This window comes from Triturus cristatus, chromosome 1_1 (assembly GCF_964204655.1).
Source record: "Triturus cristatus chromosome 1_1, aTriCri1.1, whole genome shotgun sequence".
In the NCBI taxonomy this organism is placed as follows: domain Eukaryota; kingdom Metazoa; phylum Chordata; class Amphibia; order Caudata; family Salamandridae; genus Triturus; species Triturus cristatus.
In genome coordinates, this window is record NC_140579.1 from 169664993 (window position 1) to 169691232 (window position 26240).

Genomic DNA, 26240 nt, shown 5'->3' on the forward strand with positions numbered 1-26240 from the left:
CTTCAAAACTGAAATGGAATTCACGGCTTTGCAGAACATCCGTACTTGAAATATACCTGCAGTTTTCTCTATACATGCATCATGTAGATTCTCAGGTGCCTTCTTGTTGTTTTGACCCGTTAATTGAGGCACAATATATTGCACATTTGTTTTGACTTGAAGTAGGCAGTGCTGGTTTATGCCAAGACATTGCACCCCTTGCCTCACTTCCATCCTGGACTAATATCCCCGAACTGTGACATTCTCAGGGCAACATGGATCTCTGCTTCTGGGGTAAGAGACTTCATGATTGAGCTGCTCGACCCTTGGCTTTTCGAGCCCTCCACTTTCTCTTAGTTGTATCTTCCTTTGCTTACTTTACACACCTTTATACATTCTCTCCCATAACAGTTTCTGTATTGCGATGCATAGAAATAACAAATGTATTCCCTGCCCCCTCGCCCCTCCACCTTTCCCCCGATCAGGTATTTTACAGATTTTATTTGCTGGTCATTGGTTTGTTTTTCCTTACTGTAAAGACAACATTTTGGATCTGGTTCAAACTAAGAAGAACCTTAAAATAACTAAGGGAAAATCAAGGGTGTTCTCACGATACAACTCTGTCCTGCTGCATGCATGAACATTTACAGCGGTATTATGAGGTACCTCTCTGCTGCCATGCACCAGGCACCCCCCATACCACACCTGACGCCACCCAGGAACTCTCAAAGAGCTACTGTTCTAATTCACAGTATATGTTAGAAAGTCCGAGGCCTTTAAAGCACTTTAAAAATTCATTTAGGCGGGAGGTGAAGCAAGTTCTCTGAAAGGGTAAGAAACCGGTTTACTCCAAAAGCTGCTTGTCCGGCAGAATCACAGTTTCGTATCCTTTCAAGGTCGATTGAGTGCCAGTGAGTTTAGCACTAACTTGCTAAACGAGTATTAACACAGATTACTTCGACATAACGCACTGAGCAAATGCTGCCTGTTCTATATACGTAACCCAGTGCGCTGACTAGAGGGAGGGAGGGAGGGAGTCAGTGAATCCCTTCCAAATTCTCCACACTGAGGTTTATGCTGAGCAAATGCCACAGAAACTAACTCCTATTCTAGTGCCATAGTGCAGGCCTGCTGAGCAGACTGCCGTGATCTTTGTGACCTCTGAGTAATATAAACAGATGTAAGAAGTCTGACTCTGTACACATGTTTCTCCATACGTCTCCCTAGCATAACCATCAGGGAGGGTATGCACATGTGCCTGCTCTCCTGTGCCTCTTCCTGTCCTCCCCAAAAACGGATAGGATGATTCACCCAGGGGCGATGTTCTTCAAAACCTTCGTCCTTCGTAAAAATGATGGGGACATCTGCGAAGACACCACATAATACCCATGCCACATTAAGGAGCCAAAGGCCGCTTTATTAGGACAGGTGAACTATCGCAACTTAAATACATAACACAAATATCAACATCTTCGCCTTACTAATATGAAGTTCAAGCTAGCTTTCCACCACCCATAATCATCCCCCTCAACATCACCATACCCCTAACATTTCATTCATCGTAACTCACACCTGCCCCAACTATCGCTTCCCTGTAAAGGTCTGCCCTGCCATCCCCTAACTCTTCCGGCCCATTTCGTGATCCTTGGGCTTTTTTGTCATCTAGGAAAAACCCAGAACAGGCCTTTTCCCCCACGCCCTACCCGACTCCATCATGAATCTAGTGTTCACGGCAAAGACTGTGGCCCCAACAGCCTCAGATATTTCCCTAACAACGGCTGCGGCCCCAACAGCATGAAAAAAGATTTAATAATACCATTGGGACGCCGCCAATTTCTTTGCCAAGCTGTCTCTTAATTCTAGCAAGTACAATTCATTCCCCATGAAGGATAAATGCACCCCGTCTTGCCAATAGAACATGAAGTCCTCACTTTTGATATCGACGTGCTCTACCGCCCTGTTGCCTCTACCTTGGCAAAAACACTGCATTTCCCTATTTACTTTTCTCCTAGTCCTTTCCACTGCAGTGTACATCACCGCTCCCCATCAAATCCTCTGTGCCATGAAAACTGTCCAAAACAGATAAGAGCCTGACTGCATATGACCAATCCTCTCTGAATCTTTCTTCATGTGTTTCAACAGCCCCAAACCTGATAACTGCAACAAATCATTCTCCCCCAGGTTGAATTAATAATACAACAGGAAAGGGTCCTCTACGTGCAAGGGTAGATAGTTGACCCCACTTCATTCCCCCCACCCATTCAATCTTAATTTCTGTGGCCCGAAAACCCAAGTTATTTTTTTTTTTTACCAAAAAGACAAGCTTCTGTCTGCTTTGCTGCCCGTTTAACAACGTAATGACCAATAATCCACATGTAGAAATATGCCAGTCTGGGTCCAGCCATGCAATCTAAAAACCAAAATGTAAGAAAACCGCGCTCTGTAAAGATGCCCCCCACTTGTTGCCCTCATTTGGACTACAAGATGCTGGTTTTCGACTTGGATAGTGCACTGAAGCCTGCTAACCAGGCTCCAGTGCTCTCCCTAGTATATTGTGCCAGTGGTACCCAGGGCATGGGTGGTAAAGGGGTCCCCAGGGCTGCAGTATGGTTTTGTGCCACCCTAAGTGTCCCAAGTAAGCTACTGACAGCAGTCTGCCATTGCAGACTGCAGGAGCAGTGCAAACTGCTCGAACTCGACTCTACCCTCACCATGTGTGGCACAGTCTTTAATATATGTCAGACACCCCTAAGGTAGGCCTGTTTAGCCCAGGAGGCAGGGCACAGTATATTTAAGGTGAGGACATATAAGTGCAAGCCTATATGTCCCAATAGTGGTGTTCACCTTTCGAAACTACTATAAATGTTAGCTGTCCATAGGATAACATGGGCAATCACCCGGACAATCTCGTGGTTGGCAGTTCCGTTATGGTACTGAAAAAATATGTCATGTTTGGTATCAAACAATGTACCTTCTCATCCCTGACACACATCTCGTACCTTGGTTGATGTGGCATGCACCCAGGTGACTACCTTAGAGGTTGCCCACCTGGCTGCTCCAGCTTCTCTGTGATCTGGCTGGCACACCTGCTGCCACCAAGACAGGATTCTGAGCTCCTGTCAGGTGGTGTGATCACTCCCGGGAGTCGAGAACAAAGGCTTGGGCCGGAAGGAGGTCCCACCTCCCTCCTCCCAAGCAGGCTAGTGAACTGGTACATCAAGGGTGTACACCCCCAAAAGGCTAGCCACACCTCCAGGGTGAGCAGCCTGGTCCGCACACTAAAACTTATCTTCTACCATCTTTACGAGTGGCAGAATCGAGGGTTCTGGGTAAAAAAGCTGGCCCACAACCCCAGATGTGGGCACCTCAGTGACGGACTAGCTGCAGGGACTAGCTACCCATTGGCTACTAGCTCCCTTACTCCCCTAAATTTAGGATTTAAGGGACACCCCTGACACCTGAACCTCCTTTCTGAACAACTTGCGTCAAGGAAGAACCAAGAGGAGACCCGTGTCTGGAACAACAGGACTTTGCCCACTGCTCCAAGGCAAAAGAGGGATACTTTGTCCCTGTGGCAACAGACTTGGAACTGCATAATCGAGCATTGTCCTTGGCTAAAGCTCAGCACTTCTTGGCAGAGGGACTGATGTGGAAGCCTGAAGCACCCTCAGAATCCCCTGGACTAGTGGCACTAATCCCCTGCAAACTGCAGGTAAAACAAACCTCCAGATCTGAAAAATCGGTGGCCATCGAGCCCTCTGTGGGATCGTCCAAATCCAGATGGTCTAGTGCATTGTGTGAACTGTAGAGCTGCCTTCCACGAAGGTACAGGCAGCTACCTTGTTACCCTGGGCCACCGGACATCGAAGCTACTTTCAACACTGTTTACCGCTGCCAACACTTGTTGGTCTCCAGTCGGGCAACATACCCTTTTACTCGATGCTGCATTAAGAGGAAATTTCATCCGACCATCGACCGACATCTGCAACCAGCAGCACACTCTCCATGGTAGAAGCAGCTCTCCCGCGGCCCCCATTCAGCACCAAGGACAGCCAGGACAACTCTGTAGCAGGGCTCCATGGGCCTGGTAAAATTGAACGGACTGTTGTGTCTTGGTCCTGGGACTCCAATCACCTTCACCCTGCAAGGGTACAACGCAACTCGACCTACAAGTGACTGATTGTCACTATTGGCTTTTCCAATTGACCACAGTGTTACATTTTTACTGTATTATTTTGCATTGATTTTCTGTTACTTGTAAAATCCATAACTCCAGTTGTATGTATGCAATGCAAAAAGAACAACAGATGGAGTGAATGCTGAACAATGTAAAACACTCTCCCCAAGTCAGAGATCTGGGCCTAATTCCATGTTTTTTTTGCTTTGCACGCCACTCCAGTCTGGACCCAGTCATATGCAAATCAGTCTTGACCAAGCTCCCCTTGGGAACAGTCCAGCCCGAACTGCCAGGCCTGGTCCTCTTTGAATCATAAACAAGCATCCCAGGACCGATTTTGGGGCATCACCCCATATCGCATAGCTTGAATCCAGAGGCATGGCGAGCACGGGACCCACGTCTGGGCGTCCCCGTCCCACTTATAGTGACAATTGCAAAAAGAACGATTGACGGATGAAATGCTGAACAATGTTAACCCCTTCAGTGCCCGCCCCTTTCCCCGCCCTGTGCCGGGCGTTTCATTAGCGGGCGGGGTTTATGACGAGCTGGTCTCGTCATGGGCACAGCGCAACCGCGGCCCATGACGAGACCAGCTCGTCATGGGCACTGAAGAGGTTAACCACTCACCACCCAGGCAGAGATGTGGTCCTAAATACATCTTTTTTGCTTACCACGCTGATTTTAATATGGCTGGGTCCACACCGGAATCACCTGCCGAACCTGGACCACAGTGTGATGCAGAGTGTCATCAACTGCCACCTCTTACCCTAATGTTTTTTAACCCCGCCCTTGATTCCCAAGGGCCAATCCACAACCACCGTAGGTCCGTAATGCACCACTCACCCGAGGCACCCCGGGGGTAGACGTCTATATGGATGCCACCCCTAGGAGCCCACATAATGACCGCCATTGCTTTACAAATGTTACGCAGAATGTAAAATTGCAATTTTTCTTAAGTTGACAAGTCTTTTACCCTCTCCGCGTCCTGTCACTTCAGTGCTTATAGTGTATCTTTCCTTCCTCAGCCTAAGACTTTGTGTCCGCGCATCCCAAGCATGCGCACATGCAGGAACATGTTGGCCTGACTGCGCCATGTAACGCTCAGGACTAACCATACTTTACTGTGCTGTGCTTGGTTGGCCAGCTGAGTAGAGTATTCTGTATTCTGGAGGCGCATATATTCACGGACTTCCCCGGCAGAGCGGGTGTCCGTATTAATTTCCAGCAGCATATTTTGGGAGCTATTAGCTGTCCAGCCCTTGCCCAGCTTCAGAGCAGAACCAGGGGAACACGACTCCTCCCTGCCGCCGCCGCAACAGACAATCCTTCGTGTGGCCGCAGTGCACAGGGGGGATAACTACAGTCCCCAAGCTCCTTCACGGCGGAAGCCCGCCAACGTCATCACCGCGCCTGGAGGCGCATATATTCACGGACATCCCCCGAGACGCGGGACGCGCGCGGGCATCGCCGGGCTAAGCCCGGGCCAAGGGCGGGCCCGTTTGAGGCCGGACGAGGCCGGACGAGGCTGGGATGGGACACCCTCCTGTCAACACACAATAAGGTCAGTGCCATTATAACTTCATGTGTGATTACATGCTGTGTTGGTCTGATTGCGACTGCCAAAAGAGCGTTGGATTGTATTAGCACCGTGTTTGACAATGGCGAGCACAAAATCTATTGTGGGAACGCTCGACCAATTTCTGGTGAGAGTATCCTCGATTCTCGATAAAGAAATAGTCCAAACTGAGAAAAGACTATCCCTGGGCTCTGATAGAAAAGCGCTTTTCCCTGGGCCATATATCTAACGTGAAATCTCCGGTACCAGTCACAAGAGTGAGACCTGGCCACGAGGCTACTTCGGCGTCTTGCGAGATTATAAATAACCTTGCCTCCGATGAAGAACATTCTCGCTGCCAACCCTATTCAGACGGACTAGACTTGAATTCAAGACTAAGAGTAAGCCAAGTTAATTGCCATGAAAAGGATAGTGTCTCCGCTTGTGTCAAAACCCGATCCGCCAAGAACTCTAAAGATAAAACTATAACGCCGACTAACAGGGGAAATAGCAAGACCCAGAGACCCAAAAGGAAACGCGGTGATCCACCAAATGGCGGACAAAAAGCAAAGACCAGACGAACTAATCCTGATGACAGCTGTAAGGAGAGCCAAGCTCCCACTGGAAAATCCATTCCCGCTTTACAAGATGTTGCATCAGCGCACCCCTCCATCTTTACTGCAAGTTCAAGACAATGATTTCTGGGGAAAGATAGAATCGATTTTCTATAAAACGTGTCTCCCAATATATGATAGACTAGACGCTATAGAGAATAGATTGGCTGGTCTAGAGCTCTCTTATGCTTCCGCATTGTCAAAGTATAAAAATGCAAGTAATGGTCTAGAGCCCACGATTGCACTTGATAAATTGCCAACTAGAAGTTCTTCTACAGTGAGTACTATTTCAATCCCCACTTCTACTCCAACTATTCCCATTTCACTAACATCAGATCAGACAGCTCGAGGAGCAATAAAGGATACAACCTGCGGAATGACGGATGTAAGGGGGTCAACAGCAAAAAAAGTTCCTGTAGAGAAGGCATCGGGGAGGGATCTTCCTATTAATACAGTTATAAAATTCCCTAAATTACACCTTCCCCCAGAATCCACTCCCTATGTAGTGATCCTGGCAGGGGTTAAACCTCTAAGTGGTGATAAGCGAGAAGATTATTGGGAACTGAAAAATAAGTGCATCTACTGGCTAAATCAACATCGCCCCTTACCTTTGAATGTCTCAACTGAGATACTTTTTGCCAGAAGGGTGGACTGTGTAGGCCCCAAGAATAAATCAATAAAGGGAGATTGTGTCGTAATAAATTTTAGAGACAAAAGGGCAGTTGAATATATTTGTAACTGGCAGAGATCCAACTTTAATTCACCTATTCTCTCATTACCTCTGTCTTTTTTTTATTGCGGTAATCTACAGCCTACCCAGCATGCTTCCGGTCTATTAAACCCAGCTAACGAAGTTAGGACCCACTGTCACTTAAATGTACAGGGTGGGTTCGATAAGCCCTCTGGTTTAGAGGACTGCGATTGACGTCAACCCTGGGCTAGGAAAGCACTACATAACATAGACCAAGACCCCCCTACGAATGACAATAGATGCAAATCCATTAATTTGAGCGCTAATATTAGTGATTGCCGCCCAGGTAGCGAAATTAATTCACAGACTACCGCATTACTACCATGTGCGAACCAGATAGGGGCAGTATGTGGAAAAGCACCAGGGGAAAAAATGGGATGTCAAATATACTCCACAAGCAGTTTAAGTGGTCAGCCCAATATGGGTACATGCTCGGAAGACAGCTTGGACTACCCTGAGAGAGGCAGCCAAAACATCCCATTAGGGAACACTGTATCCAATAAGGGGGGAAGGAAAGGAAAGAGCATTTTGTCTATTTTATCGTGGAACATTGCAGGTCTGGGTTCCAAAATTGAAAGCCCAGATTGGATGGCTTTCACGACAGGATATGACATCTGTCTCTTTCAAGAGACTTGGGCAATTGACCCTATATATTGCAACGGTTATCTCAATTTCTATGTACCAGCCCAAAAATGCAAAAGAGGCCGCCCTTCTGGTGGCTTAACTGTATGGGTAAAGCAGGATATGGGGAACCATATAAAAGTAGGCCTTAAGTCTAGCAATGATATTATTTCAATAAGATTGACCCTTCGGTCTGGTCACAAAGTGGAATTTTTCAACGTATATGCACGTGGTCTTCCGGGGGGAAAAAAATCTCCTGTTGTGCAGGAACTTGAAGATACCCTAGACCTCCTGCCACCTAACACGCTGCCCCTAGTAGCAGGTGACTTTAACACTTCTTTTGAGCCTCTTGGCCATGATATATTACAACTCACTGAAGAGGAAGACTCTAGATGGGGAATCCCGTCTTTAGAAATTGCTCCCATAAAAAAATGGACAGAGGCTGCAATCCAGTTAAAAGGTTTGTGTTTAGGAAATCACCTGAGGGCCGCAAATGGGAGAAGTAAATCAGATAAATGCGCTAAGAATACCTTTGTCAGCGGTCGTAGGGAGAGTCGTATAGACTATTTTCTTATTCATGTAAAGCTCTGGGCAAATCTTATCGATATGAATGTTATTGACCATATCGAGAGTGACCATCAACCACTTGCGGTGCTGCTTGACCAACCTCCTAAAGGTGGACCTTCAGCACGGCAGATGAATCCTGTGTCGAATCAATTTTTGGCCAACAACCTGCGTCATCTAAAATGGGATAGGATCATAGAAGATCCAACATCATTTGTTGCAATTAAAAAAGAAGTAACTAATGTTCTACAATCCCCCGAAACTAATGCAGAAGACATGTGTCCCCATCAGTTTGTCGTAGTAGCACATAATAAACTCTTTGAGGGATTGAAGAAATACTTTATTAAACCCACTTCCAAAAGATATCCCAAACACCATAATACTGTGGGATGGTACAACGCTGATTGTAAGGAAGCCCGAGCCAAACTTGGCAGAGCCCTTAGGGCGAAAGTTGCTTCTTCAGTAAAACTGGCAAGGACGCAATACAGGAGAACAATATACAAAGCAAAAAGAATGTGGGATAACGGAAAGTGGAAAGATCTCCTCGAAGCCTGTAGATCTAGGAACAATAAGCAATTCTGGGATATCTATAAGTGGGACAAGGGGGGACTCCCTGAGCGGCCCCAGAACAACGTGGCTAAGAATTCCTGGATTGATCATTTTAAACCACAGTATGCAGCTCCTAGTGAAGAAGTATACTGTGGCGATACCCATTGCCATGTGTACTATGCAGAAGAAATATTCCTTTTAAGAGACGTAGATCAGGCCTTAGACAAAGTGATTAAGGGCAAAGCCCCCGGGATGGATGGAATCCCTGCAGATGTGTTCATCAGTGATAGGCACCTATGGTGCAGATATATCCTGCGCCTTGCAAATGCAATTGCCCAGGGCGCCGATATCCCTGCCTCTTGGAAGGGAGCTGAAATAGTCCCTGTATTCAAAAAGGGGGACAAGTCTATTGCGGCTAATTATAGGCCAATTAGCCTTATAGACTCAATCCAGAAGATAGTGGCCCGCCTATTTCTACACAAGATCCTATTATGGGTCGAAGAACAGGACATTTTAAGTCCCGCACAGGCAGGTTTTCGCCAGCGGACAAGCACAATCGATCAAATCTTCCGTTTTGTCACCTTATATTGGAAGACAGTGATCCTAGGCAAGGGTGCATTATATGCCGTCTTCGTGGACCTAAAAGCAGCATTTGATTTGGTCTCACGAACTAAACTCTGGGCTGTTATGAGGGAGATGGGTTTTGCACCTGAACTCCTTTCTGTAGTCATCCGCTTGCATGAGGGCAACGTGGCCAGGGTCCGCTGGGGGGAAGTGGGAGAGGTGACGGAAGACTTCCCGGTTGACAGGGGTGTGAGGCAGGGGTGCGTCTTGGCGCCTACCCTGTTCTCGCTCTTTGTCAACGGTGTGGTCGACTTTCTCTCACGGACCCCCACCGACGCACCTGTGTTGGCTGGATCACGTGTTCCCATCCTCATGTTTGCGGATGACACGCTGATTATCTCCAAGACCCCAAGCGGCCTGCAGAAGGCACTTGGACGTTTTGAAGAGTTCTGCAAACTGAGGGGTTTGTTAGTTAACACCGAAAAAACTAAATTCATGTCATTCAATGCACATAAATCATTTGGGGGGAAAATATTTATGAATGATTTACCCCTGGAGGAGGTAATCTCCTTCACATATCTAGGCATTACACTACAGAAGGACATGCGTTGGGACTCCCAAATGGACCGAGTGACACTAATACATAAACAAAAATCAGGTGCCCTTCTAACTAGATTTAATAGATCATATACAAAGCCAATTTCCCCAGCTCTGGAAGCATACGGTACAATGGTACTGAGCTCATGTTTATACGGGTCTGAACTTTGGGGCTTTAGTAACTTGAACAAACTGACAGTGCTTGAAAATGCATTCTTGCATAAAATCACAAGCCTCCCTGCTAGTACACCACTGCGTCCTCTATTACTAGACCTAGGGAAAAAACCATTGGCACACCTCATTAAGCTTCGCCCACTGCTATATTGGTGTCGCCTTTGGTGCACAGATGAACTTGAGCACTATAAGCGCGGCTTTATGGATATAATTAAATCTAATTCATCATATAATATTCACTGGTTGTGCAGCATCAAATCCCTCCTGAGCAGCATAGGCCTGACTGAACTATGGAACGATCCAGAAAATGCTACCTTCCCTTCTAAGAACAAACTGAAAGCTATTTATTGGGAATGGGTCTATATGATAGAAACCACGCAAGGCCTCTCCTCCCATCTAACAGGCCGCTTTCTTGATCTTAAAATCAGCCCATTACTCGAAAGTTACTTACTGGGATATAATAGAAAGGCCTTTTGACCGCAAGTTATATTTCCAGTTACGGGTGGGTGCCCTACCGGTCGCCGAATTTACCGCTAATTGGAAAAACACCCAAAATAAAAGCAATAAATGTTATAATTGCATAGAGGAATGTGAATCTGTAGAACACTTGCTGTTTTTTTGCCCAATGTACACGCAACCCCGTAAAACTTGGATAAAACCTGTATGTAAATCGTTGGGCATTAGGAACTATCGAACAGCTCTTCGCATTTTGAGTACTGACCCTGCTCCTCTTATCTGTATAGCAGTGGCCAAGTTCCTAGGGTGGGCTTGGGGTCTACGATCTAAAGCACTGAGATACGATGGCAACCTGTAGAAATTGATTGTAATAGTGCAAATTTTATCAAATATCTATTTTTATGATGGAAACATATACATAGTTTTTTATACACGTGTTATTTTATTTTGTGAATATCTGTATATGGTCTTAAATCGATTTTAGCTTATTGATGGTTGAAATATCGGATTTAATGCTTGTCTTAAATATTTTTAGGTAATTTATATGTTATTTGTGTGATGTTTGTATGTGCTTTTATGACTCAACTGTCGAATAAAGCTTGATTGATTGGTATTCTGTATTCTATCAGTTACATTATTGCTAAGAGTTGTGCACTTTGTTATTAGTAGATACTGCTACCTTCCCACAAATGTACTTAGCATTTAGGTGCTGTCTTCTTTTTTTGCCTCCGTGAATTATGCCTAGTTCGTGGCTAGCAAACTCTTACTTTTCATGTCCGTCTTTTGCATGGTATAATGTAATGATATTTTGTGTGGGTGGGGAGAACTGTTGACAGAGAAGTGTTGATTTGATTTCTGTCACTTGTGAAAGGAATGTCACTTCTGTTTTACAGAAAATGTTGACTTTGTCCTATTTTCCTTCCTTAGGCATGTTACAGTGCGAACCGCTGGCAACCACAAATTCATTTTCACTTTAAAAACCCATCACTCTGTGCTCCCTGGCAGTATCGCATTCAGCCTTCCACAGGTATGTAAAAGTCTACATCTGTGTTGCCAAAGAACAGCAGTTCATTTTTTTCTCCCAAATTTATTAAATAGAATTTGTGACATCTTTTGAATGTGACATATCTTATAAGTTCAGTTGATGCTTGAATTTCTTTGTTAATGTAAGGCTTATAAGGTATGATGATACTCTCACCTCTTGCTGTCTGTGGCTCAATATATTTGCAGGCCTGCCACCTCACACCTACCACATGATTTTGTCTCTCTTCACATGGTCCCCGGTGAGAAGCCAAAATCACATGGTGGCAGGTAAGAGGAGCTGAAAACCAATAAAAAGTGTGGATTTCCAACTCCTCTTTGGAGGCAGGCAGCAGCTAATGTCCATTAAGAAGTGTGAAAACACCCCAGGACAGCTGCACCAACCCAGCAGCTTTGGTGTTTTTAGGTCTCGGCCTGGCGTAAGCAGCGCATGCGCTGCGCTCGTCATACGAGGCTTCTTGGAATCGATACGATTCCAGAAGCCTCACCCCAGCTTTGCCTTCAGTTTTGATTTGTGCGCGTTGTTTGGCGTCACAAATTATGCCAAAGGCAGTGCAATGATTGCACGCAAGGCATGTAAATTGCTGCTTGTTGCCACCCTGTCTCCTTTTAGCCACGCCCAGCGGAATTGGATCTCTTACCGCAGCGTGACACAGAAGGTTATTAGTATTAGTTTGCCGCACTTTTTTTGTATGCGTGTTTTTTGTCCTTATAGCGCACGCACACCACTCGCGGGCTTAACTACACGCCCACTTTCATTTTCACCGTTGCGTGTTTTATTATCTTAATTTGGAGGCCACGCGCCTTTTAACTAAAAGCCCGCTTTCATTTTAAATTAACAACGTGTTCCTGCATTGTGATTCCGTGAGCAATATTAAGAGCTGAATGGCAGTGGCTAAAAAATACCCAAATTACGTCCTTCTAAATGTGGACATTATTCTACATGTTTTCTGCCCATTTCCGACCCTTGTGTGTTTGCAAACATTTCCTTTTGCCCCTTTACCTTGCCAAAAAGAGTTAAAAAAGAATGTTCCTTTTCTCACAGTGCGCGAAGGGTAATTGATAGTCTGCACCAGAGGTCAGGATTTGCATAAGAATTAAGAGCAGTAAATTAATTTAATATTTCACGCACATGTCCAATTATCTCCCAAGACCTTTGTCTTGCACGCCTGGCGGGTTGGGGAGTCCAGCTGCTCTTCTGCCAAACAACATCTGTGCAGTTAATAATTTGATACCCAGCTAATACAAATAGTTCCTGGACAAGTCGCCACGGCCCTCGCAGGCTAGCGCCCAGCCTCTGGCTAGGCCACACAAACGGAACCATTCTTGGCTTTCGATGCTTTAATATCGATTAGGTCTCCTCTGTGCAAGCAGACGCTTCAGTGTTTCTTGTAAGCGCACATACCGCCTCCAAAAAAGTCAGCAAGAGCAAAACGAAAGAGATGGCAGCCAGCTACTTATATTTTCCCATTGCATGTCATATATTTTTACTTAAAAAAAGATCTAATTCGAGTTCTATTGTTTATGAACTAGCCTCTTGAGCAGATGAAGTTCAACTCGCCGGTACGTAATATTTTGTGCTGTGAAAACAGTGCATTTCATCTCGTGTCTACTTTTTTTTGTGCTACTTTTCTACTATCTTATGGTGGTAATTGTAATCTACTTGTATTGTTTACGCCTAACAGCGTGCTTTGGATGTTTGGGTTCATGGAGAAAACAGGGGCATCGCTATAAAGTGTGCAGCAGGTAAACTGGCACCGGGACTTAATGGGCTGAGGGGCACACTGCACCCTAATTAGTGCTGTATTTTACTATCTCAACAGTAGTCAAAGAGGACATTTCCCTGCTTGCACTTGGGCCCATGGCACTATTGTTCCACCACTGGGGGAACACTGATGTTTGCCTAAGATCACACAGTGTTGATCAAGTGCGAAAGCCAGGATCAGAACAGGATCTCCTATACATAAACTCTACAGTTGAGCCCGTCACATGACTTCTCTGTCCTAAGTAGCCAAACAACACTCCAACATAAGCACCGTTCAGCTGCGCTACTAGAGCGTTATGTGTGAACCTCTTTGGCTACGTAGGACAGTGGGTGGGGCTTATTGACCTGAAAATGTGCGGAAAGAACGTTATGATATGGAATTAACACAAAATAATGAAGAGAGTTAGAAGGATTTGAACAGCAGATGACATGAAAACAACGTCGCCTGCGTCTTTAGGAGCACAATATGGATTTCGGAGCAGAAATCCTCAGTATACAATTTACAAGTGCGCACATAGTACGAGCTCTGACGTTTGTTCTGGCAGTGTCCGTGCTAATGTGCACACAGGCGGAAACGCCTCTGTGAATGCAGGGCTTGCCCTGATGCCCAATCGTGCTCCCGCTCTGTCTGCCACGGCAAGCAGACCCCCAGAAGTGTGGAAGACCGGGGCTTGCACGCCACCACAAACTCTGACCTTTTAGGTGTATCACCTGGGATAAAGCCCGACTCCAGAAACATATCACTTTCACATACAACAAGAGTGGAAATGTTAAGAAACAGAGGGAGACCCATTTCATTGTGAAAATATTGGCTAAATATAGCACCTTAAAACATGTTAGCCGACGAAATTGAGAAAGATGCCATTATGACAACAGGAACTTAAACAAGCATTGGCATAGCCAATAGGTCTCGCCTTTGGGACCTTATAAGTGTTTAGCCATGCAACAGTTGTTGCACCAAGGATATTGTGCTGCATAACTAAATACTTATAAAAAGTCCCAAAAGCGAGACCTATTGGCTAAGTATTTAGTTATGCAGCACAATATCCTTGGTGCAACAACTGTTGCATGGCTAAACACTTATAAGGTCCCAAAGGCGAGACCTATTGGCTATGCCAATGCTTGTTAATAATGTATAACATACTGTAGATGGGAGCATAGGCACACAATATGGCACTAGCAATTTCCCTAAAGCACAAGGATGTGGCGTAATAACCAGAGCTGCGGAGGAAGAAGCTAGAGAACCATGTTAGAGTTATGGCGTTGGCTTACAGCCCTGTGAAATGGAGTATGTAATGTTAAGACCATATCTGTAACCCCACATTGTGTGGTATACAGGCAGAGGGAAAAGAATTACGGGCAGATTTTAGAAAGGAACCTGCACTAAATGTAAACTATGTAAGATAAGGCCCAAAGAGATGATTAACAGTGTTGTGGCAATAATTATTAAAGGCACACAGACAGCCAAAGTGGTCAAAATGCTGGGAGATAAATAGCGGTTCCAGTGGATAATACGAGAAAATGATGTAAGCAATGAATATGAACAATCGCGATAGGTGTGTAAAGGACCTGATAATGTCAGAGGGCAAAAAATAAAATTTCTACACAGTATATTCGATATAGTATTTTATAAAAAAAACAGCGAATAGTATATACACTTCTTTAAGTCAAAAGCGCAAAACTTTGTGCATGGTGTCCCCAAGTGAAAGTTGGAACGAAAAAGTGATTGTACATGGTGAAATATTTTATAAAAGGTTTCCATAAGTTTATAAAGAACGACCATTCAAATACATTTTTTCACAGTCTACGTATACAATGATTAATCCAAAATGGTCGCACACTGCTGACCTACCTACGTGTTACCCCAAAGAACTGTGGTCCCTGTAGTCAGCGTCGGCGAGTACACCTATGCTCGTGTCGTGAGTGCAAGTGTGAATAGCGTGTGCCATCCCTGGACACGTGTTTCGAGGTTGTTGCCTCTCGTCAGCAGGGAGTAGGAAAGAGTGCAGGGTTGCTGTGTAGGCTGCTAAAAACATTATCAGGTATGTACCTCTCGTAGCAACGCAGGTGCGTAACCTAAGCCCGTCGGCTTCCCGGCTCAAAGAGCCACTAAATAACTAATCCAAAATGGTCGCACACTGCTGACCTACCTACGTGTTACCCCAAAGAACTGTGGTCCCTGTAGTCAGCGTCGGCGAGTACACCTATGCTCGTGTCGTGAGTGCAAGTGTGAATAGCGTGTGCCATCCCTGGACACGTGTTTCGAGGTTGTTGCCTCTCGTCAGCAGGGAGTAGGAAAGAGTGCAGGGTTGCTGTGTAGGCTGCTAAAAACATTATCAGGTATGTACCTCTCGTAGCAACGCAGGTGCGTAACCTAAGCCCGTCGGCTTCCCGGCTCAAAGAGCCACTAAATAACTAATCCAAAATGGTCGCACACTGCTGACCTACCTACGTGTTACCCCAAAGAACTGTGGTCCCTGTAGTCAGCGTCGGCGAGTACACCTATGCTCGTGTCGTGAGTGCAAGTGTGAATAGCGTGTGCCATCCCTGGACACGTGTTTCGAGGTTGTTGCCTCTCGTCAGCAGGGAGTAGGAAAGAGTGCAGGGTTGCTGTGTAGGCTGCTAAAAACATTATCAGGTATGTACCTCTCGTAGCAACGCAGGTGCGTAACCTAAGCCCGTCGGCTTCCCGGCTCAAAGAGCCACTAAATAACTAATCCAAAATGGTCGCACACTGCTGACCTACCTACGTGTTACCCCAAAGAACTGTGGTCCCTGTAGTCAGCGTCGGCGAGTACACCTATGCTCGTGTCGTGAGTGCAAGTGTGAATAGCGTGTGCCATCCCTGGACACGTGTTTCGAGGTTGTTGCCTCTCGTCAGCAGGGAGTAGGAAAGAGTGCAGGGTTGCTGTGTAGGCTGCTAAAAACATTATCAGGTATGTACCTCTCGTAGCAACGCAGGTGCGTAACCTAAGCCCGTCGGCTTCCCGGCTCAAAGAGCCACTAAATAACTAATCCAAAATGGTCGCACACTGCTGACCTACCTACGTGTTACCCCAAAGAACTGTGGTCCCTGTAGTCAGCGTCGGCGAGTACACCTATGCTCGTGTCGTGAGTGCAAGTGTGAATAGCGTGTGCCATCCCTGGACACGTGTTTCGAGGTTGTTGCCTCTCGTCAGCAGGGAGTAGGAAAGAGTGCAGGGTTGCTGTGTAGGCTGCTAAAAACATTATCAGGTATGTACCTCTCGTAGCAACGCAGGTGCGTAACCTAAGCCCGTCGGCTTCCCGGCTCAAAGAGCCACTAAATAACTAATCCAAAATGGTCGCACACTGCTGACCTACCTACGTGTTACCCCAAAGAACTGTGGTCCCTGTAGTCAGCGTCGGCGAGTACACCTATGCTCGTGTCGTGAGTGCAAGTGTGAATAGCGTGTGCCATCCCTGGACACGTGTTTCGAGGTTGTTGCCTCTCGTCAGCAGGGAGTAGGAAAGAGTGCAGGGTTGCTGTGTAGGCTGCTAAAAACATTATCAGGTATGTACCTCTCGTAGCAACGCAGGTGCGTAACCTAAGCCCGTCGGCTTCCCGGCTCAAAGAGCCACTAAATAACTAATCCAAAATGGTCGCACACTGCTGACCTACCTACGTGTTACCCCAAAGAACTGTGGTCCCTGTAGTCAGCGTCGGCGAGTACACCTATGCTCGTGTCGTGAGTGCAAGTGTGAATAGCGTGTGCCATCCCTGGACACGTGTTTCGAGGTTGTTGCCTCTCGTCAGCAGGGAGTAGGAAAGAGTGCAGGGTTGCTGTGTAGGCTGCTAAAAACATTATCAGGTATGTACCTCTCGTAGCAACGCAGGTGCGTAACCTAAGCCCGTCGGCTTCCCGGCTCAAAGAGCCACTAAATAACTAATCCAAAATGGTCGCACACTGCTGACCTACCTACGTGTTACCCCAAAGAACTGTGGTCCCTGTAGTCCGCGTCGGCGAGTACACCTATGCTCGTGTCGTGAGTGCAAGTGTGAATAGCGTGTGCCATCCCTGGACACGTGTTTCGAGGTTGTTGCCTCTCGTCAGCAGGGAGTAGGAAAGAGTGCAGGGTTGCTGTGTAGGCTGCTAAAAACATTATCAGGTATGTACCTCTCGTAGCAACGCAGGTGCGTAACCTAAGCCCGTCGGCTTCCCGGCTCAAAGAGCCACTAAATAACTAATCCAAAATGGTCGCACACTGCTGACCTACCTACGTGTTACCCCAAAGAACTGTGGTCCCTGTAGTCAGCGTCGGCGAGTACACCTATGCTCGTGTCGTGAGTGCAAGTGTGAATAGCGTGTGCCATCCCTGGACACGTGTTTCGAGGTTGTTGCCTCTCGTCAGCAGGGAGTAGGAAAGAGTGCAGGGTTGCTGTGTAGGCTGCTAAAAACATTATCAGGTATGTACCTCTCGTAGCAACGCAGGTGCGTAACCTAAGCCCGTCGGCTTCCCGGCTCAAAGAGCCACTAAATAACTAATCCAAAATGGTCGCACACTGCTGACCTACCTACGTGTTACCCCAAAGAACTGTGGTCCCTGTAGTCAGCGTCGGCGAGTACACCTATGCTCGTGTCGTGAGTGCAAGTGTGAATAGCGTGTGCCATCCCTGGACACGTGTTTCGAGGTTGTTGCCTCTCGTCAGCAGGGAGTAGGAAAGAGTGCAGGGTTGCTGTGTAGGCTGCTAAAAACATTATCAGGTATGTACCTCTCGTAGCAACGCAGGTGCGTAACCTAAGCCCGTCGGCTTCCCGGCTCAAAGAGCCACTAAATAACTAATCCAAAATGGTCGCACACTGCTGACCTACCTACGTGTTACCCCAAAGAACTGTGGTCCCTGTAGTCAGCGTCGGCGAGTACACCTATGCTCGTGTCGTGAGTGCAAGTGTGAATAGCGTGTGCCATCCCTGGACACGTGTTTCGAGGTTGTTGCCTCTCGTCAGCAGGGAGTAGGAAAGAGTGCAGGGTTGCTGTGTAGGCTGCTAAAAACATTATCAGGTATGTACCTCTCGTAGCAACGCAGGTGCGTAACCTAAGCCCGTCGGCTTCCCGGCTCAAAGAGCCACTAAATAACTAATCCAAAATGGTCGCACACTGCTGACCTACCTACGTGTTACCCCAAAGAACTGTGGTCCCTGTAGTCAGCGTCGGCGAGTACACCTATGCTCGTGTCGTGAGTGCAAGTGTGAATAGCGTGTGCCATCCCTGGACACGTGTTTCGAGGTTGTTGCCTCTCGTCAGCAGGGAGTAGGAAAGAGTGCAGGGTTGCTGTGTAGGCTGCTAAAAACATTATCAGGTATGTACCTCTCGTAGCAACGCAGGTGCGTAACCTAAGCCCGTCGGCTTCCCGGCTCAAAGAGCCACTAAATAACTAATCCAAAATGGTCGCACACTGCTGACCTACCTACGTGTTACCCCAAAGAACTGTGGTCCCTGTAGTCAGCGTCGGCGAGTACACCTATGCTCGTGTCGTGAGTGCAAGTGTGAATAGCGTGTGCCATCCCTGGACACGTGTTTCGAGGTTGTTGCCTCTCGTCAGCAGGGAGTAGGAAAGAGTGCAGGGTTGCTGTGTAGGCTGCTAAAAACATTATCAGGTATGTACCTCTCGTAGCAACGCAGGTGCGTAACCTAAGCCCGTCGGCTTCCCGGCTCAAAGAGCCACTAAATAACTAATCCAAAATGGTCGCACACTGCTGACCTACCTACGTGTTACCCCAAAGAACTGTGGTCTCTGTAGTCAGCGTCGGCGAGTACACCTATGCTCGTGTCGTGAGTGCAAGTGTGAATAGCGTGTGCCATCCCTGGACACGTGTTTCGAGGTTGTTGCCTCTCGTCAGCAGGGAGTAGGAAAGAGTGCAGGGTTGCTGTGTAGGCTGCTAAAAACATTATCAGGTATGTACCTCTCGTAGCAACGCAGGTGCGTAACCTAAGCCCGTCGGCTTCCCGGCTCAAAGAGCCACTAAATAACTAATCCAAAATGGTCGCACACTGCTGACCTACCTACGTGTTACCCCAAAGAACTGTGGTCCCTGTAGTCAGCGTCGGCGAGTACACCTATGCTCGTGTCGTGAGTGCAAGTGTGAATAGCGTGTGCCATCCCTGGACACGTGTTTCGAGGTTGTTGCCTCTCGTCAGCAGGGAGTAGGAAAGAGTGCAGGGTTGCTGTGTAGGCTGCTAAAAACATTATCAGGTATGTACCTCTCGTAGCAACGCAGGTGCGTAACCTAAGCCCGTCGGCTTCCCGGCTCAAAGAGCCACTAAATAACTAATCCAAAATGGTCGCACACTGCTGACCTACCTACGTGTTACCCCAAAGAACTGTGGTCCCTGTAGTCAGCGTCGGCGAGTACACCTATGCTCGTGTCGTGAGTGCAAGTGTGAATAGCGTGTGCCATCCCTGGACACGTGTTTCGAGGTTGTTGCCTCTCGTCAGCAGGGAGTAGGAAAGAGTGCAGGGTTGCTGTGTAGGCTGCTAAAAACATTATCAGGTATGTACCTCTCGTAGCAACGCAGGTGCGTAACCTAAGCCCGTCGGCTTCCCGGCTCAAAGAGCCACTAAATAACTAATCCAAAATGGTCGCACACTGCTGACCTACCTACGTGTTACCCCAAAGAACTGTGGTCCCTGTAGTCAGCGTCGGCGAGTACACCTATGCTCGTGTCGTGAGTGCAAGTGTGAATAGCGTGTGCCATCCCTGGACACGTGTTTCGAGGTTGTTGCCTCTCGTCAGCAGGGAGTAGGAAAGAGTGCAGGGTTGCTGTGTAGGCTGCTAAAAACATTATCAGGTATGTACCTCTCGTAGCAACGCAGGTGCGTAACCTAAGCCCGTCTGCTTCCCGGCTCAAAGAGCCACTAAATAACTAATCCAAAATGGTCGCACACTGCTGACTGAGCATAGGCGTACCCGCCGACGCTGACTACAGGGACCACAGTTCATTGGGGTAACACGTTGGTAGGTAAGCAGTGTGCGACCATTTTGTTTAGTTATTTAGTGGCTCCCTGAGCCCCGAGAGCCGACGGGCTCTAGGTTACGCACCTGCGTTGTTACGAGAGGTACCAGACCTGATATGATTTTAACAGCCTACACTAGCAACCCTACACCCTTCCTACTCCCTGCTGACGAGAGGCAACAACCTCGAAACACGTGTCCAGGGATGGCTAACGCTACTCTGACTTGCACGCACCACTGAGCATAGGCGTACCCGCCGACGCTGACTACAGGGACCACAGTTCATTGGGGTAACACGTTGGTAGGTAAGCAGTGTGCGACCATTTTGTTTAGTTATTTAGTGGCTCCCTGAGCCCCGAGAGCCGACGGGCTCTAGGTTACGCACCTGCGTTGTTACGAGAGGTACCAGACCTGATATGATTTTAACAGCCTACACTAGCAACCCTACACCCTTCCTACTCCCTGCTGACGAGAGGCAACAACCTCGAAACACGTGTCCAGGGATGGCTAACGCTACTCTGACTTGCACGCACCACTGAGCATAGGCGTACCCGCCGACGCTGACTACAGGGACCACAGTTCATTGGGGTAACACGTTGGTAGGTAAGCAGTGTGCGACCATTTTGTTTAGTTTACGTATACAATGATGCAGGCTGGGTGATGGTCCGTTCTATATACTGGCCGACGGCGTTTCGACCCTTCTGTGAATGTAGGGTCTCTTCAGTACTAACGATGTAGGGACATCTAAAATTAAATTGATAGGGGTTAGCAAAAGAGGCCCATGTACCGGCACAGATGCGAGAAACTATAGCAAAGGACTTTAATAGAAGGTGGTTACCTGGATTGTTAAAAGGGCGCAGCCTTAGTGAACGTGAAGTGCCTCAGTGGAAAGTGAAGGAAAGAACTCACGTGAGGACCCAACCGGTTTCTTCCATGGTGTGTTTGAAAGGAGGAAAAGCAATGGTATATTATTAGCGCTGCGTGAATGTGTGATGGGTAATTGCTGACTTATTAGATGCAGTCATAGTGGTACCTGAAGTATAAAAATGAAGGTTACCTCACGGTGTGGAAGGCCGGCTCTTAAGGGTAAAGGTAGGCCGGAGGGCTCTTCGAATGTGTTGCTACAGCTGTAGCGAACTGCTTCTCATTAAGGAGCTGGGATCGATTTTTGCCATATATTCAGAGGTACTCAGTGTAGTAGTACAGCGAATGGGTAGCTGCAAAAAGTAAGGGGTAGTATCAGGTATGATTAGTGGAGGGGAGGGGAGGTGAAGTGGCACTAGCACACGGTGCGCGCAGGTACTTACTTAAGAAAAAGGCGAGCGGACGAGTCTCCGCGGGTGGCGCTGCTGCTGCCTGGATCCGCTGTAGTCTGAGCGTGCGAATGAGCTCCTGGTACGATGACCCCGAGCGAAAGCTGTGCATTGAGTTATAACCAGTGATTCCCGCCTTCTCTGCCTGCCGAACGGCAGGTAGTAGGGTAGAGCGCTGATAGAACGTGCGATCCGGTGATCGGTGAGCTGATGGAATGAAAACTGAAAACAGACTCGCTACTTTGCGGAGGTGTTCAGTTTTGAGTGCTGATGCAATATTTGCAAATTGTGAAAAGGAAGTCAACGTAAAGGGATAAACGAATAATGATGCCGGTGTGAATTATGTGATGTAACTCCAGCCTGTAAATACAAGACGACAAAACATCGTGTGATTGCGTGAAGCAAGGGTTTCACAACTCCACTGGAGAGGTGTGTAGTGTGAATGTATATACGGCGCTTACTCACACCCTCTTGGGCCCGGACATTAGGTGTTGAGCATTTGTTCATGGCAAAACGACATATGACAGGATAGTGTTTACATTGTAGGATATCGACATGTTTCGCATTGTACATAATTTACATCTGCTATTAACCTTATATCTGTCATATACCCCCGTTTGGAAGATTATGCTCACATTCTATAAAGTGACATTTCTCCATGGAGCAAGCATGCACAATAATATAAGAATGGTGTTGTGCATGGCGTGATATGTACAAGGGTGTCATTACGGCAGATACCAGGGTAAGAACTCTGCTTGCCTCAGATGAGTGACCTGTAGGGGGCGTCTGAGCTGGTGTGTTGGTGGTGTGCACAGCGTTGTGGTGTAAGACTACTAGGGGTGTGCTAAGTTGCAGAAACGTTCATAGGTGGGATGTCAGACAGATGGTGCACAGAAGGTGCGTTTGTCTCAATGTAGGGTAGTTACATACCCTCTCCATTCTTCAGCGGAATTAAGGCCTTCATCAATCGAATTGACCCTGTCTATCCATCTGTATTCAATGCGCTGCAGTATGTTTGTGAATTTAGTCAACCAAAACATGACCCTCTCACCCTTGTGTGAAACTGGCGCCAGAATGTAGTCACATATGGGGTAGTACAGTACAGACTGTGTCTGCTTTGTTTTGAAAAGAGTCATTTTGAATAGATGACCCAAAAGATTAGTATGGGAGTAAAGATTGCTGTGCTAGGGCTAACCGCAGCTCACTGACGGCTGGTGAACTTTGGAAAAGGTGAGAATTTTGAAACAACAAGGACAAACAGTACAGTTTACTAAATAATGTTCATACACATTGGCAAAAAATCCAAGGGATCTGAAAGAGCTGTCCAATGCCAAACAGCAAAAGGATTTAAAAGTTAATGAAAAATAGGGTGTATAATGCACCGAAAAAGAAGGGGAGAGTGCAGGGAGCTCGGTGTTGAGATTAGTCCGATATCGTGAGGAGTAAGGGAGAGAAGCTGGCAAGACTGAGGAGGAGAGAAGCCAGTAAGGATGTGGTTAGAAAGGGATGATTATTGCACTATACATTATTGCACATTACTGCAGCGTAGCCTAGCTCACGTGTATCTTCAGCACAATGAGATCCCCAGCTCATGGTAATCATCACAACACTAGGAAGACCCAACGACTTCCGGTGATTATTATATATATATATTTTTTTAATCGCAGATGCACAAGTAAAAGCAGGCACTGAGACTCTCTACTTGTCTTTCAGTGCGATGATGCGGAAACATGCACTGAAATGCTTTTGTTTAACCCGTTATGCTGTGGTTCCATTATCTCTAGAACAGCGCATGTGTCAGCGGCGAGCGTTCATATCGGATATTCAGTGTTCCTTGCGATTTCAAGCAGCCTGGAGCTTGTAGGAACACCCTGTCACAAGATTTACAGTTGTACACAGGCACAACTTGTGTTAGGGTAAGTAAAATTTGCATGTCACGTGGTCTGAAGTTATAATTTGAGGAAATTGCCAAGGTCTCTCGCTGTAAAGAGGCTTAAAAGGGGGATGAGAGATATCAGACTGCGCGGCCCTGGGGCAGCCCATGAGTTGGTGTTGAATACGACAATAGGTGGCAGAGACTTGCTGTGTACAAGAGCGAGATGCTGAGCTCTAAACTAAGGGCATAACACAGGTCCATGAAACCTCTGCGGCACAGGGTTTCTCCCAACTTTTCAGGGGGCCCCAATCATCCATGGCTTACATACATCTCTGAAATATGAGAGACTCACCTCATCACATTCAGCGAGGGCATCATTTTGTATTACACCACAGCTCTAAACATGACAGAGATGGCAGAAGGTGGCACACAGAGTTTGAGCATTAGCATTAGGGCAGAGAGAAAGTAAGCACCAAACTGCAGAACACGCTGGGTATGGGAACACATGGAGAGAAATACTGCAGATCAGCCGGAAATAGTATTGTCCAAAACTCTGTTTTTAATATAAAATCAGGGCCTTTGGTGGTCATATCACTGAAAATACACCATTAAAAAACAAGCGTGGATGCATAAAATGCCAAGCCTGGGTTACGGTGTTTTACAAGAGGGGTATGAGAGGTCACAGCACCTTCTTGCACAGACCTACTGCAGAGTTTTCATATCGAATCCATCCTCTGGAATATTACAACAAATGATCAAAAAAAATACAATTATTTAAATTAACGCATTTGAATTTTAAATTGAGAAGCGATTAAAACCATCACAAAGTTAAGGTTTTTGGGGGGGCGTGGCTTGGCTGCGAGGCGGCATGGCTGCCTGAAACCGCAGCTCCGCCGATCGAGCAAATTAATCCGGCGATTATCCGACGAAATTGTGCCTGGTCTCGGTCCTCTCGCCCCCGCTTGAACACCTGGTGTGGGGGCCCGGCCGGAGGGGATCCCTGCCGCGGCGAGTGCGGCTGCAGGGACTATCGGCCTGCCGAGCGAGCACCGGCGGCGGGGCCTGCGACCCTCCTGGAAGCCGGGGACTGGCGTGGGACTGATGCCCAGAGCGGCGCGGTGCTGCTCGTAGGGGTGAGGCTGATCTCCCCGGGCCTGATCGCGCGCTGCCACACCAACTTTTCCCCCTTGGGGGATGCTGGGATCCGGAGGCGGTTCGCCCTGGGCTGAGGTTCGCTGCTGGCGGAGCTGGAGTTCGGCGCTGGGAAGGCGCTCTGTGTCCCCGCGCTTGGAGGAGCCTGGAGGCCATTACGGAGGTCGTGGCGCGTGGGCCTGAGCTGTCGACCGGAGAGAGGCCCTGTGGGACACCGTGAGCTGGGCGCGAACTGCCAATCCACCCGACGAGGTAACTCGTGCTGTGCTCTCCTTTGAGCGCTGGGTTCGGCGCTGTACATTGGGACCGGGGACGGAGATCGACCGTCGCGCCTGGACCAGCGAAGACACGGCTGCCTACAAAGGAGCTCCCGGTGGCGGCGGTCTGCCTGCAGCTGTGGATTGGGGAGAAGTGCCTGCTGCCTGGACCCTGAGAATAAGCTTTAGTGGGCCGCAGCCCCTCGAGGTCCGGTGCGTGTGCCTGTTGTGGCGGGCGGCGTTTGTGCCTTGGAGACACTGAGTGCGACGCCATTTTGCCGGGCTGGAGCGCTGCTGACGCCGTGCGGTGCTGCTGCGAAGCCCTGACCTGGGAGCTTAACAGTACAGTGGTCGCGTTGAGGGCGGCATGCGGCTGGTGAACAGTGCCGCAACTGGACCGGCGATGCGTACTGATCCGTGGTAGGGCATACTCTGCAGCGCGGGACTGCGGCTGCTGGCGACCACCAGTCGGGTTGCGGTCTGGAGACAGCGGCGGCTCCGTTCCATAGTCAGCGCTGCGAGTCAGCAATGGGCAAGCCTGATACCCGCCAACTGCGCCTGACATTCGACAAATCTAAGCAAAAAACGCCGGATCCGGACACTCGAGACTCCGACGCGGCGAAGGATGCCCAGGGCGGCTCTCAAGACGTGGACATTAAATCAATGTTTCAAGACCTAAAGACGAGCCTGCAGGGAATAGATGGCAAGATGGACGCGCTAGCGGCGCGCATGGATGGCATTACGGCGCGAATGGACAAGCAGGAGGGCAGAGTGGAAGGGCTGGAAGCCCGTGTCGCGGAGACGGAGGAGAACCAGTCGGCGCTGGCCACGCAAATGAAGGGTATGGAAAAAGTCCTGGCACTCATACAGCAAAAGAACGAGGATTTGGAGGCTCGCTCAAGGCGCAACAACATTCGCGTCACGGGGGTGGCAGAATCGACGGACATCACCAACATGGAGCACTATGTCGAGCAGATGTTGAAGGACTTGTTCGGGTCCGGCCTCTCGCAGATGTTCCTAGTTGAAAGGGCACATAGGACACTGGGACCTAGGCCTAAGCCGGGAGCACCGTCCAGACCCATTATCGCGCGCATCTTGAATTACAGGGACCGGGACACGATATTGCGCATGGCACGCGACATGAAGGACGTGCAATACAAGGGCAACCACATCGCGCTGTACCCGGACTTCACGCTACAGGTTCAGATGGCCCGCAGGGAATTCATGCCGGCGAAGAAAGTCTTTCAACAAACGGGCACGA

The 26240-nt window shown here is 48.0% G+C and overlaps 1 protein-coding gene and 1 long non-coding RNA gene across 7 annotated transcripts in view; one reads left to right on the forward strand and one right to left on the reverse strand.

Moving 5' to 3' along the window:
• The window catches only part of LOC146869907 (uncharacterized), a 127303-nt gene extending 105413 nt beyond the window's left edge, over positions 1-21890 (reverse strand). The window contains exons 1-2 of the long non-coding RNA XR_014968436.1: positions 21689-21890; positions 21439-21598 (exon numbers count right to left, since the gene is read on the reverse strand). This is a non-coding gene — a long non-coding RNA (uncharacterized LOC146869907). The remainder of the gene's footprint in view (positions 1-21438; positions 21599-21688) is intronic.
• Positions 1-26240, forward strand: part of LOC146869905 (vesicle-fusing ATPase-like) — a 1998451-nt gene that overhangs the window by 812309 nt on the left and 1159902 nt on the right. For all 6 annotated transcript variants that reach the window (XM_085624087.1, XM_085624086.1, XM_085624090.1 and 3 more), the window contains one exon: positions 11529-11628. In XM_085624087.1, coding sequence (XP_085480213.1) covers positions 11529-11628 — 100 coding nt within the window. The remainder of the gene's footprint in view (positions 1-11528; positions 11629-26240) is intronic.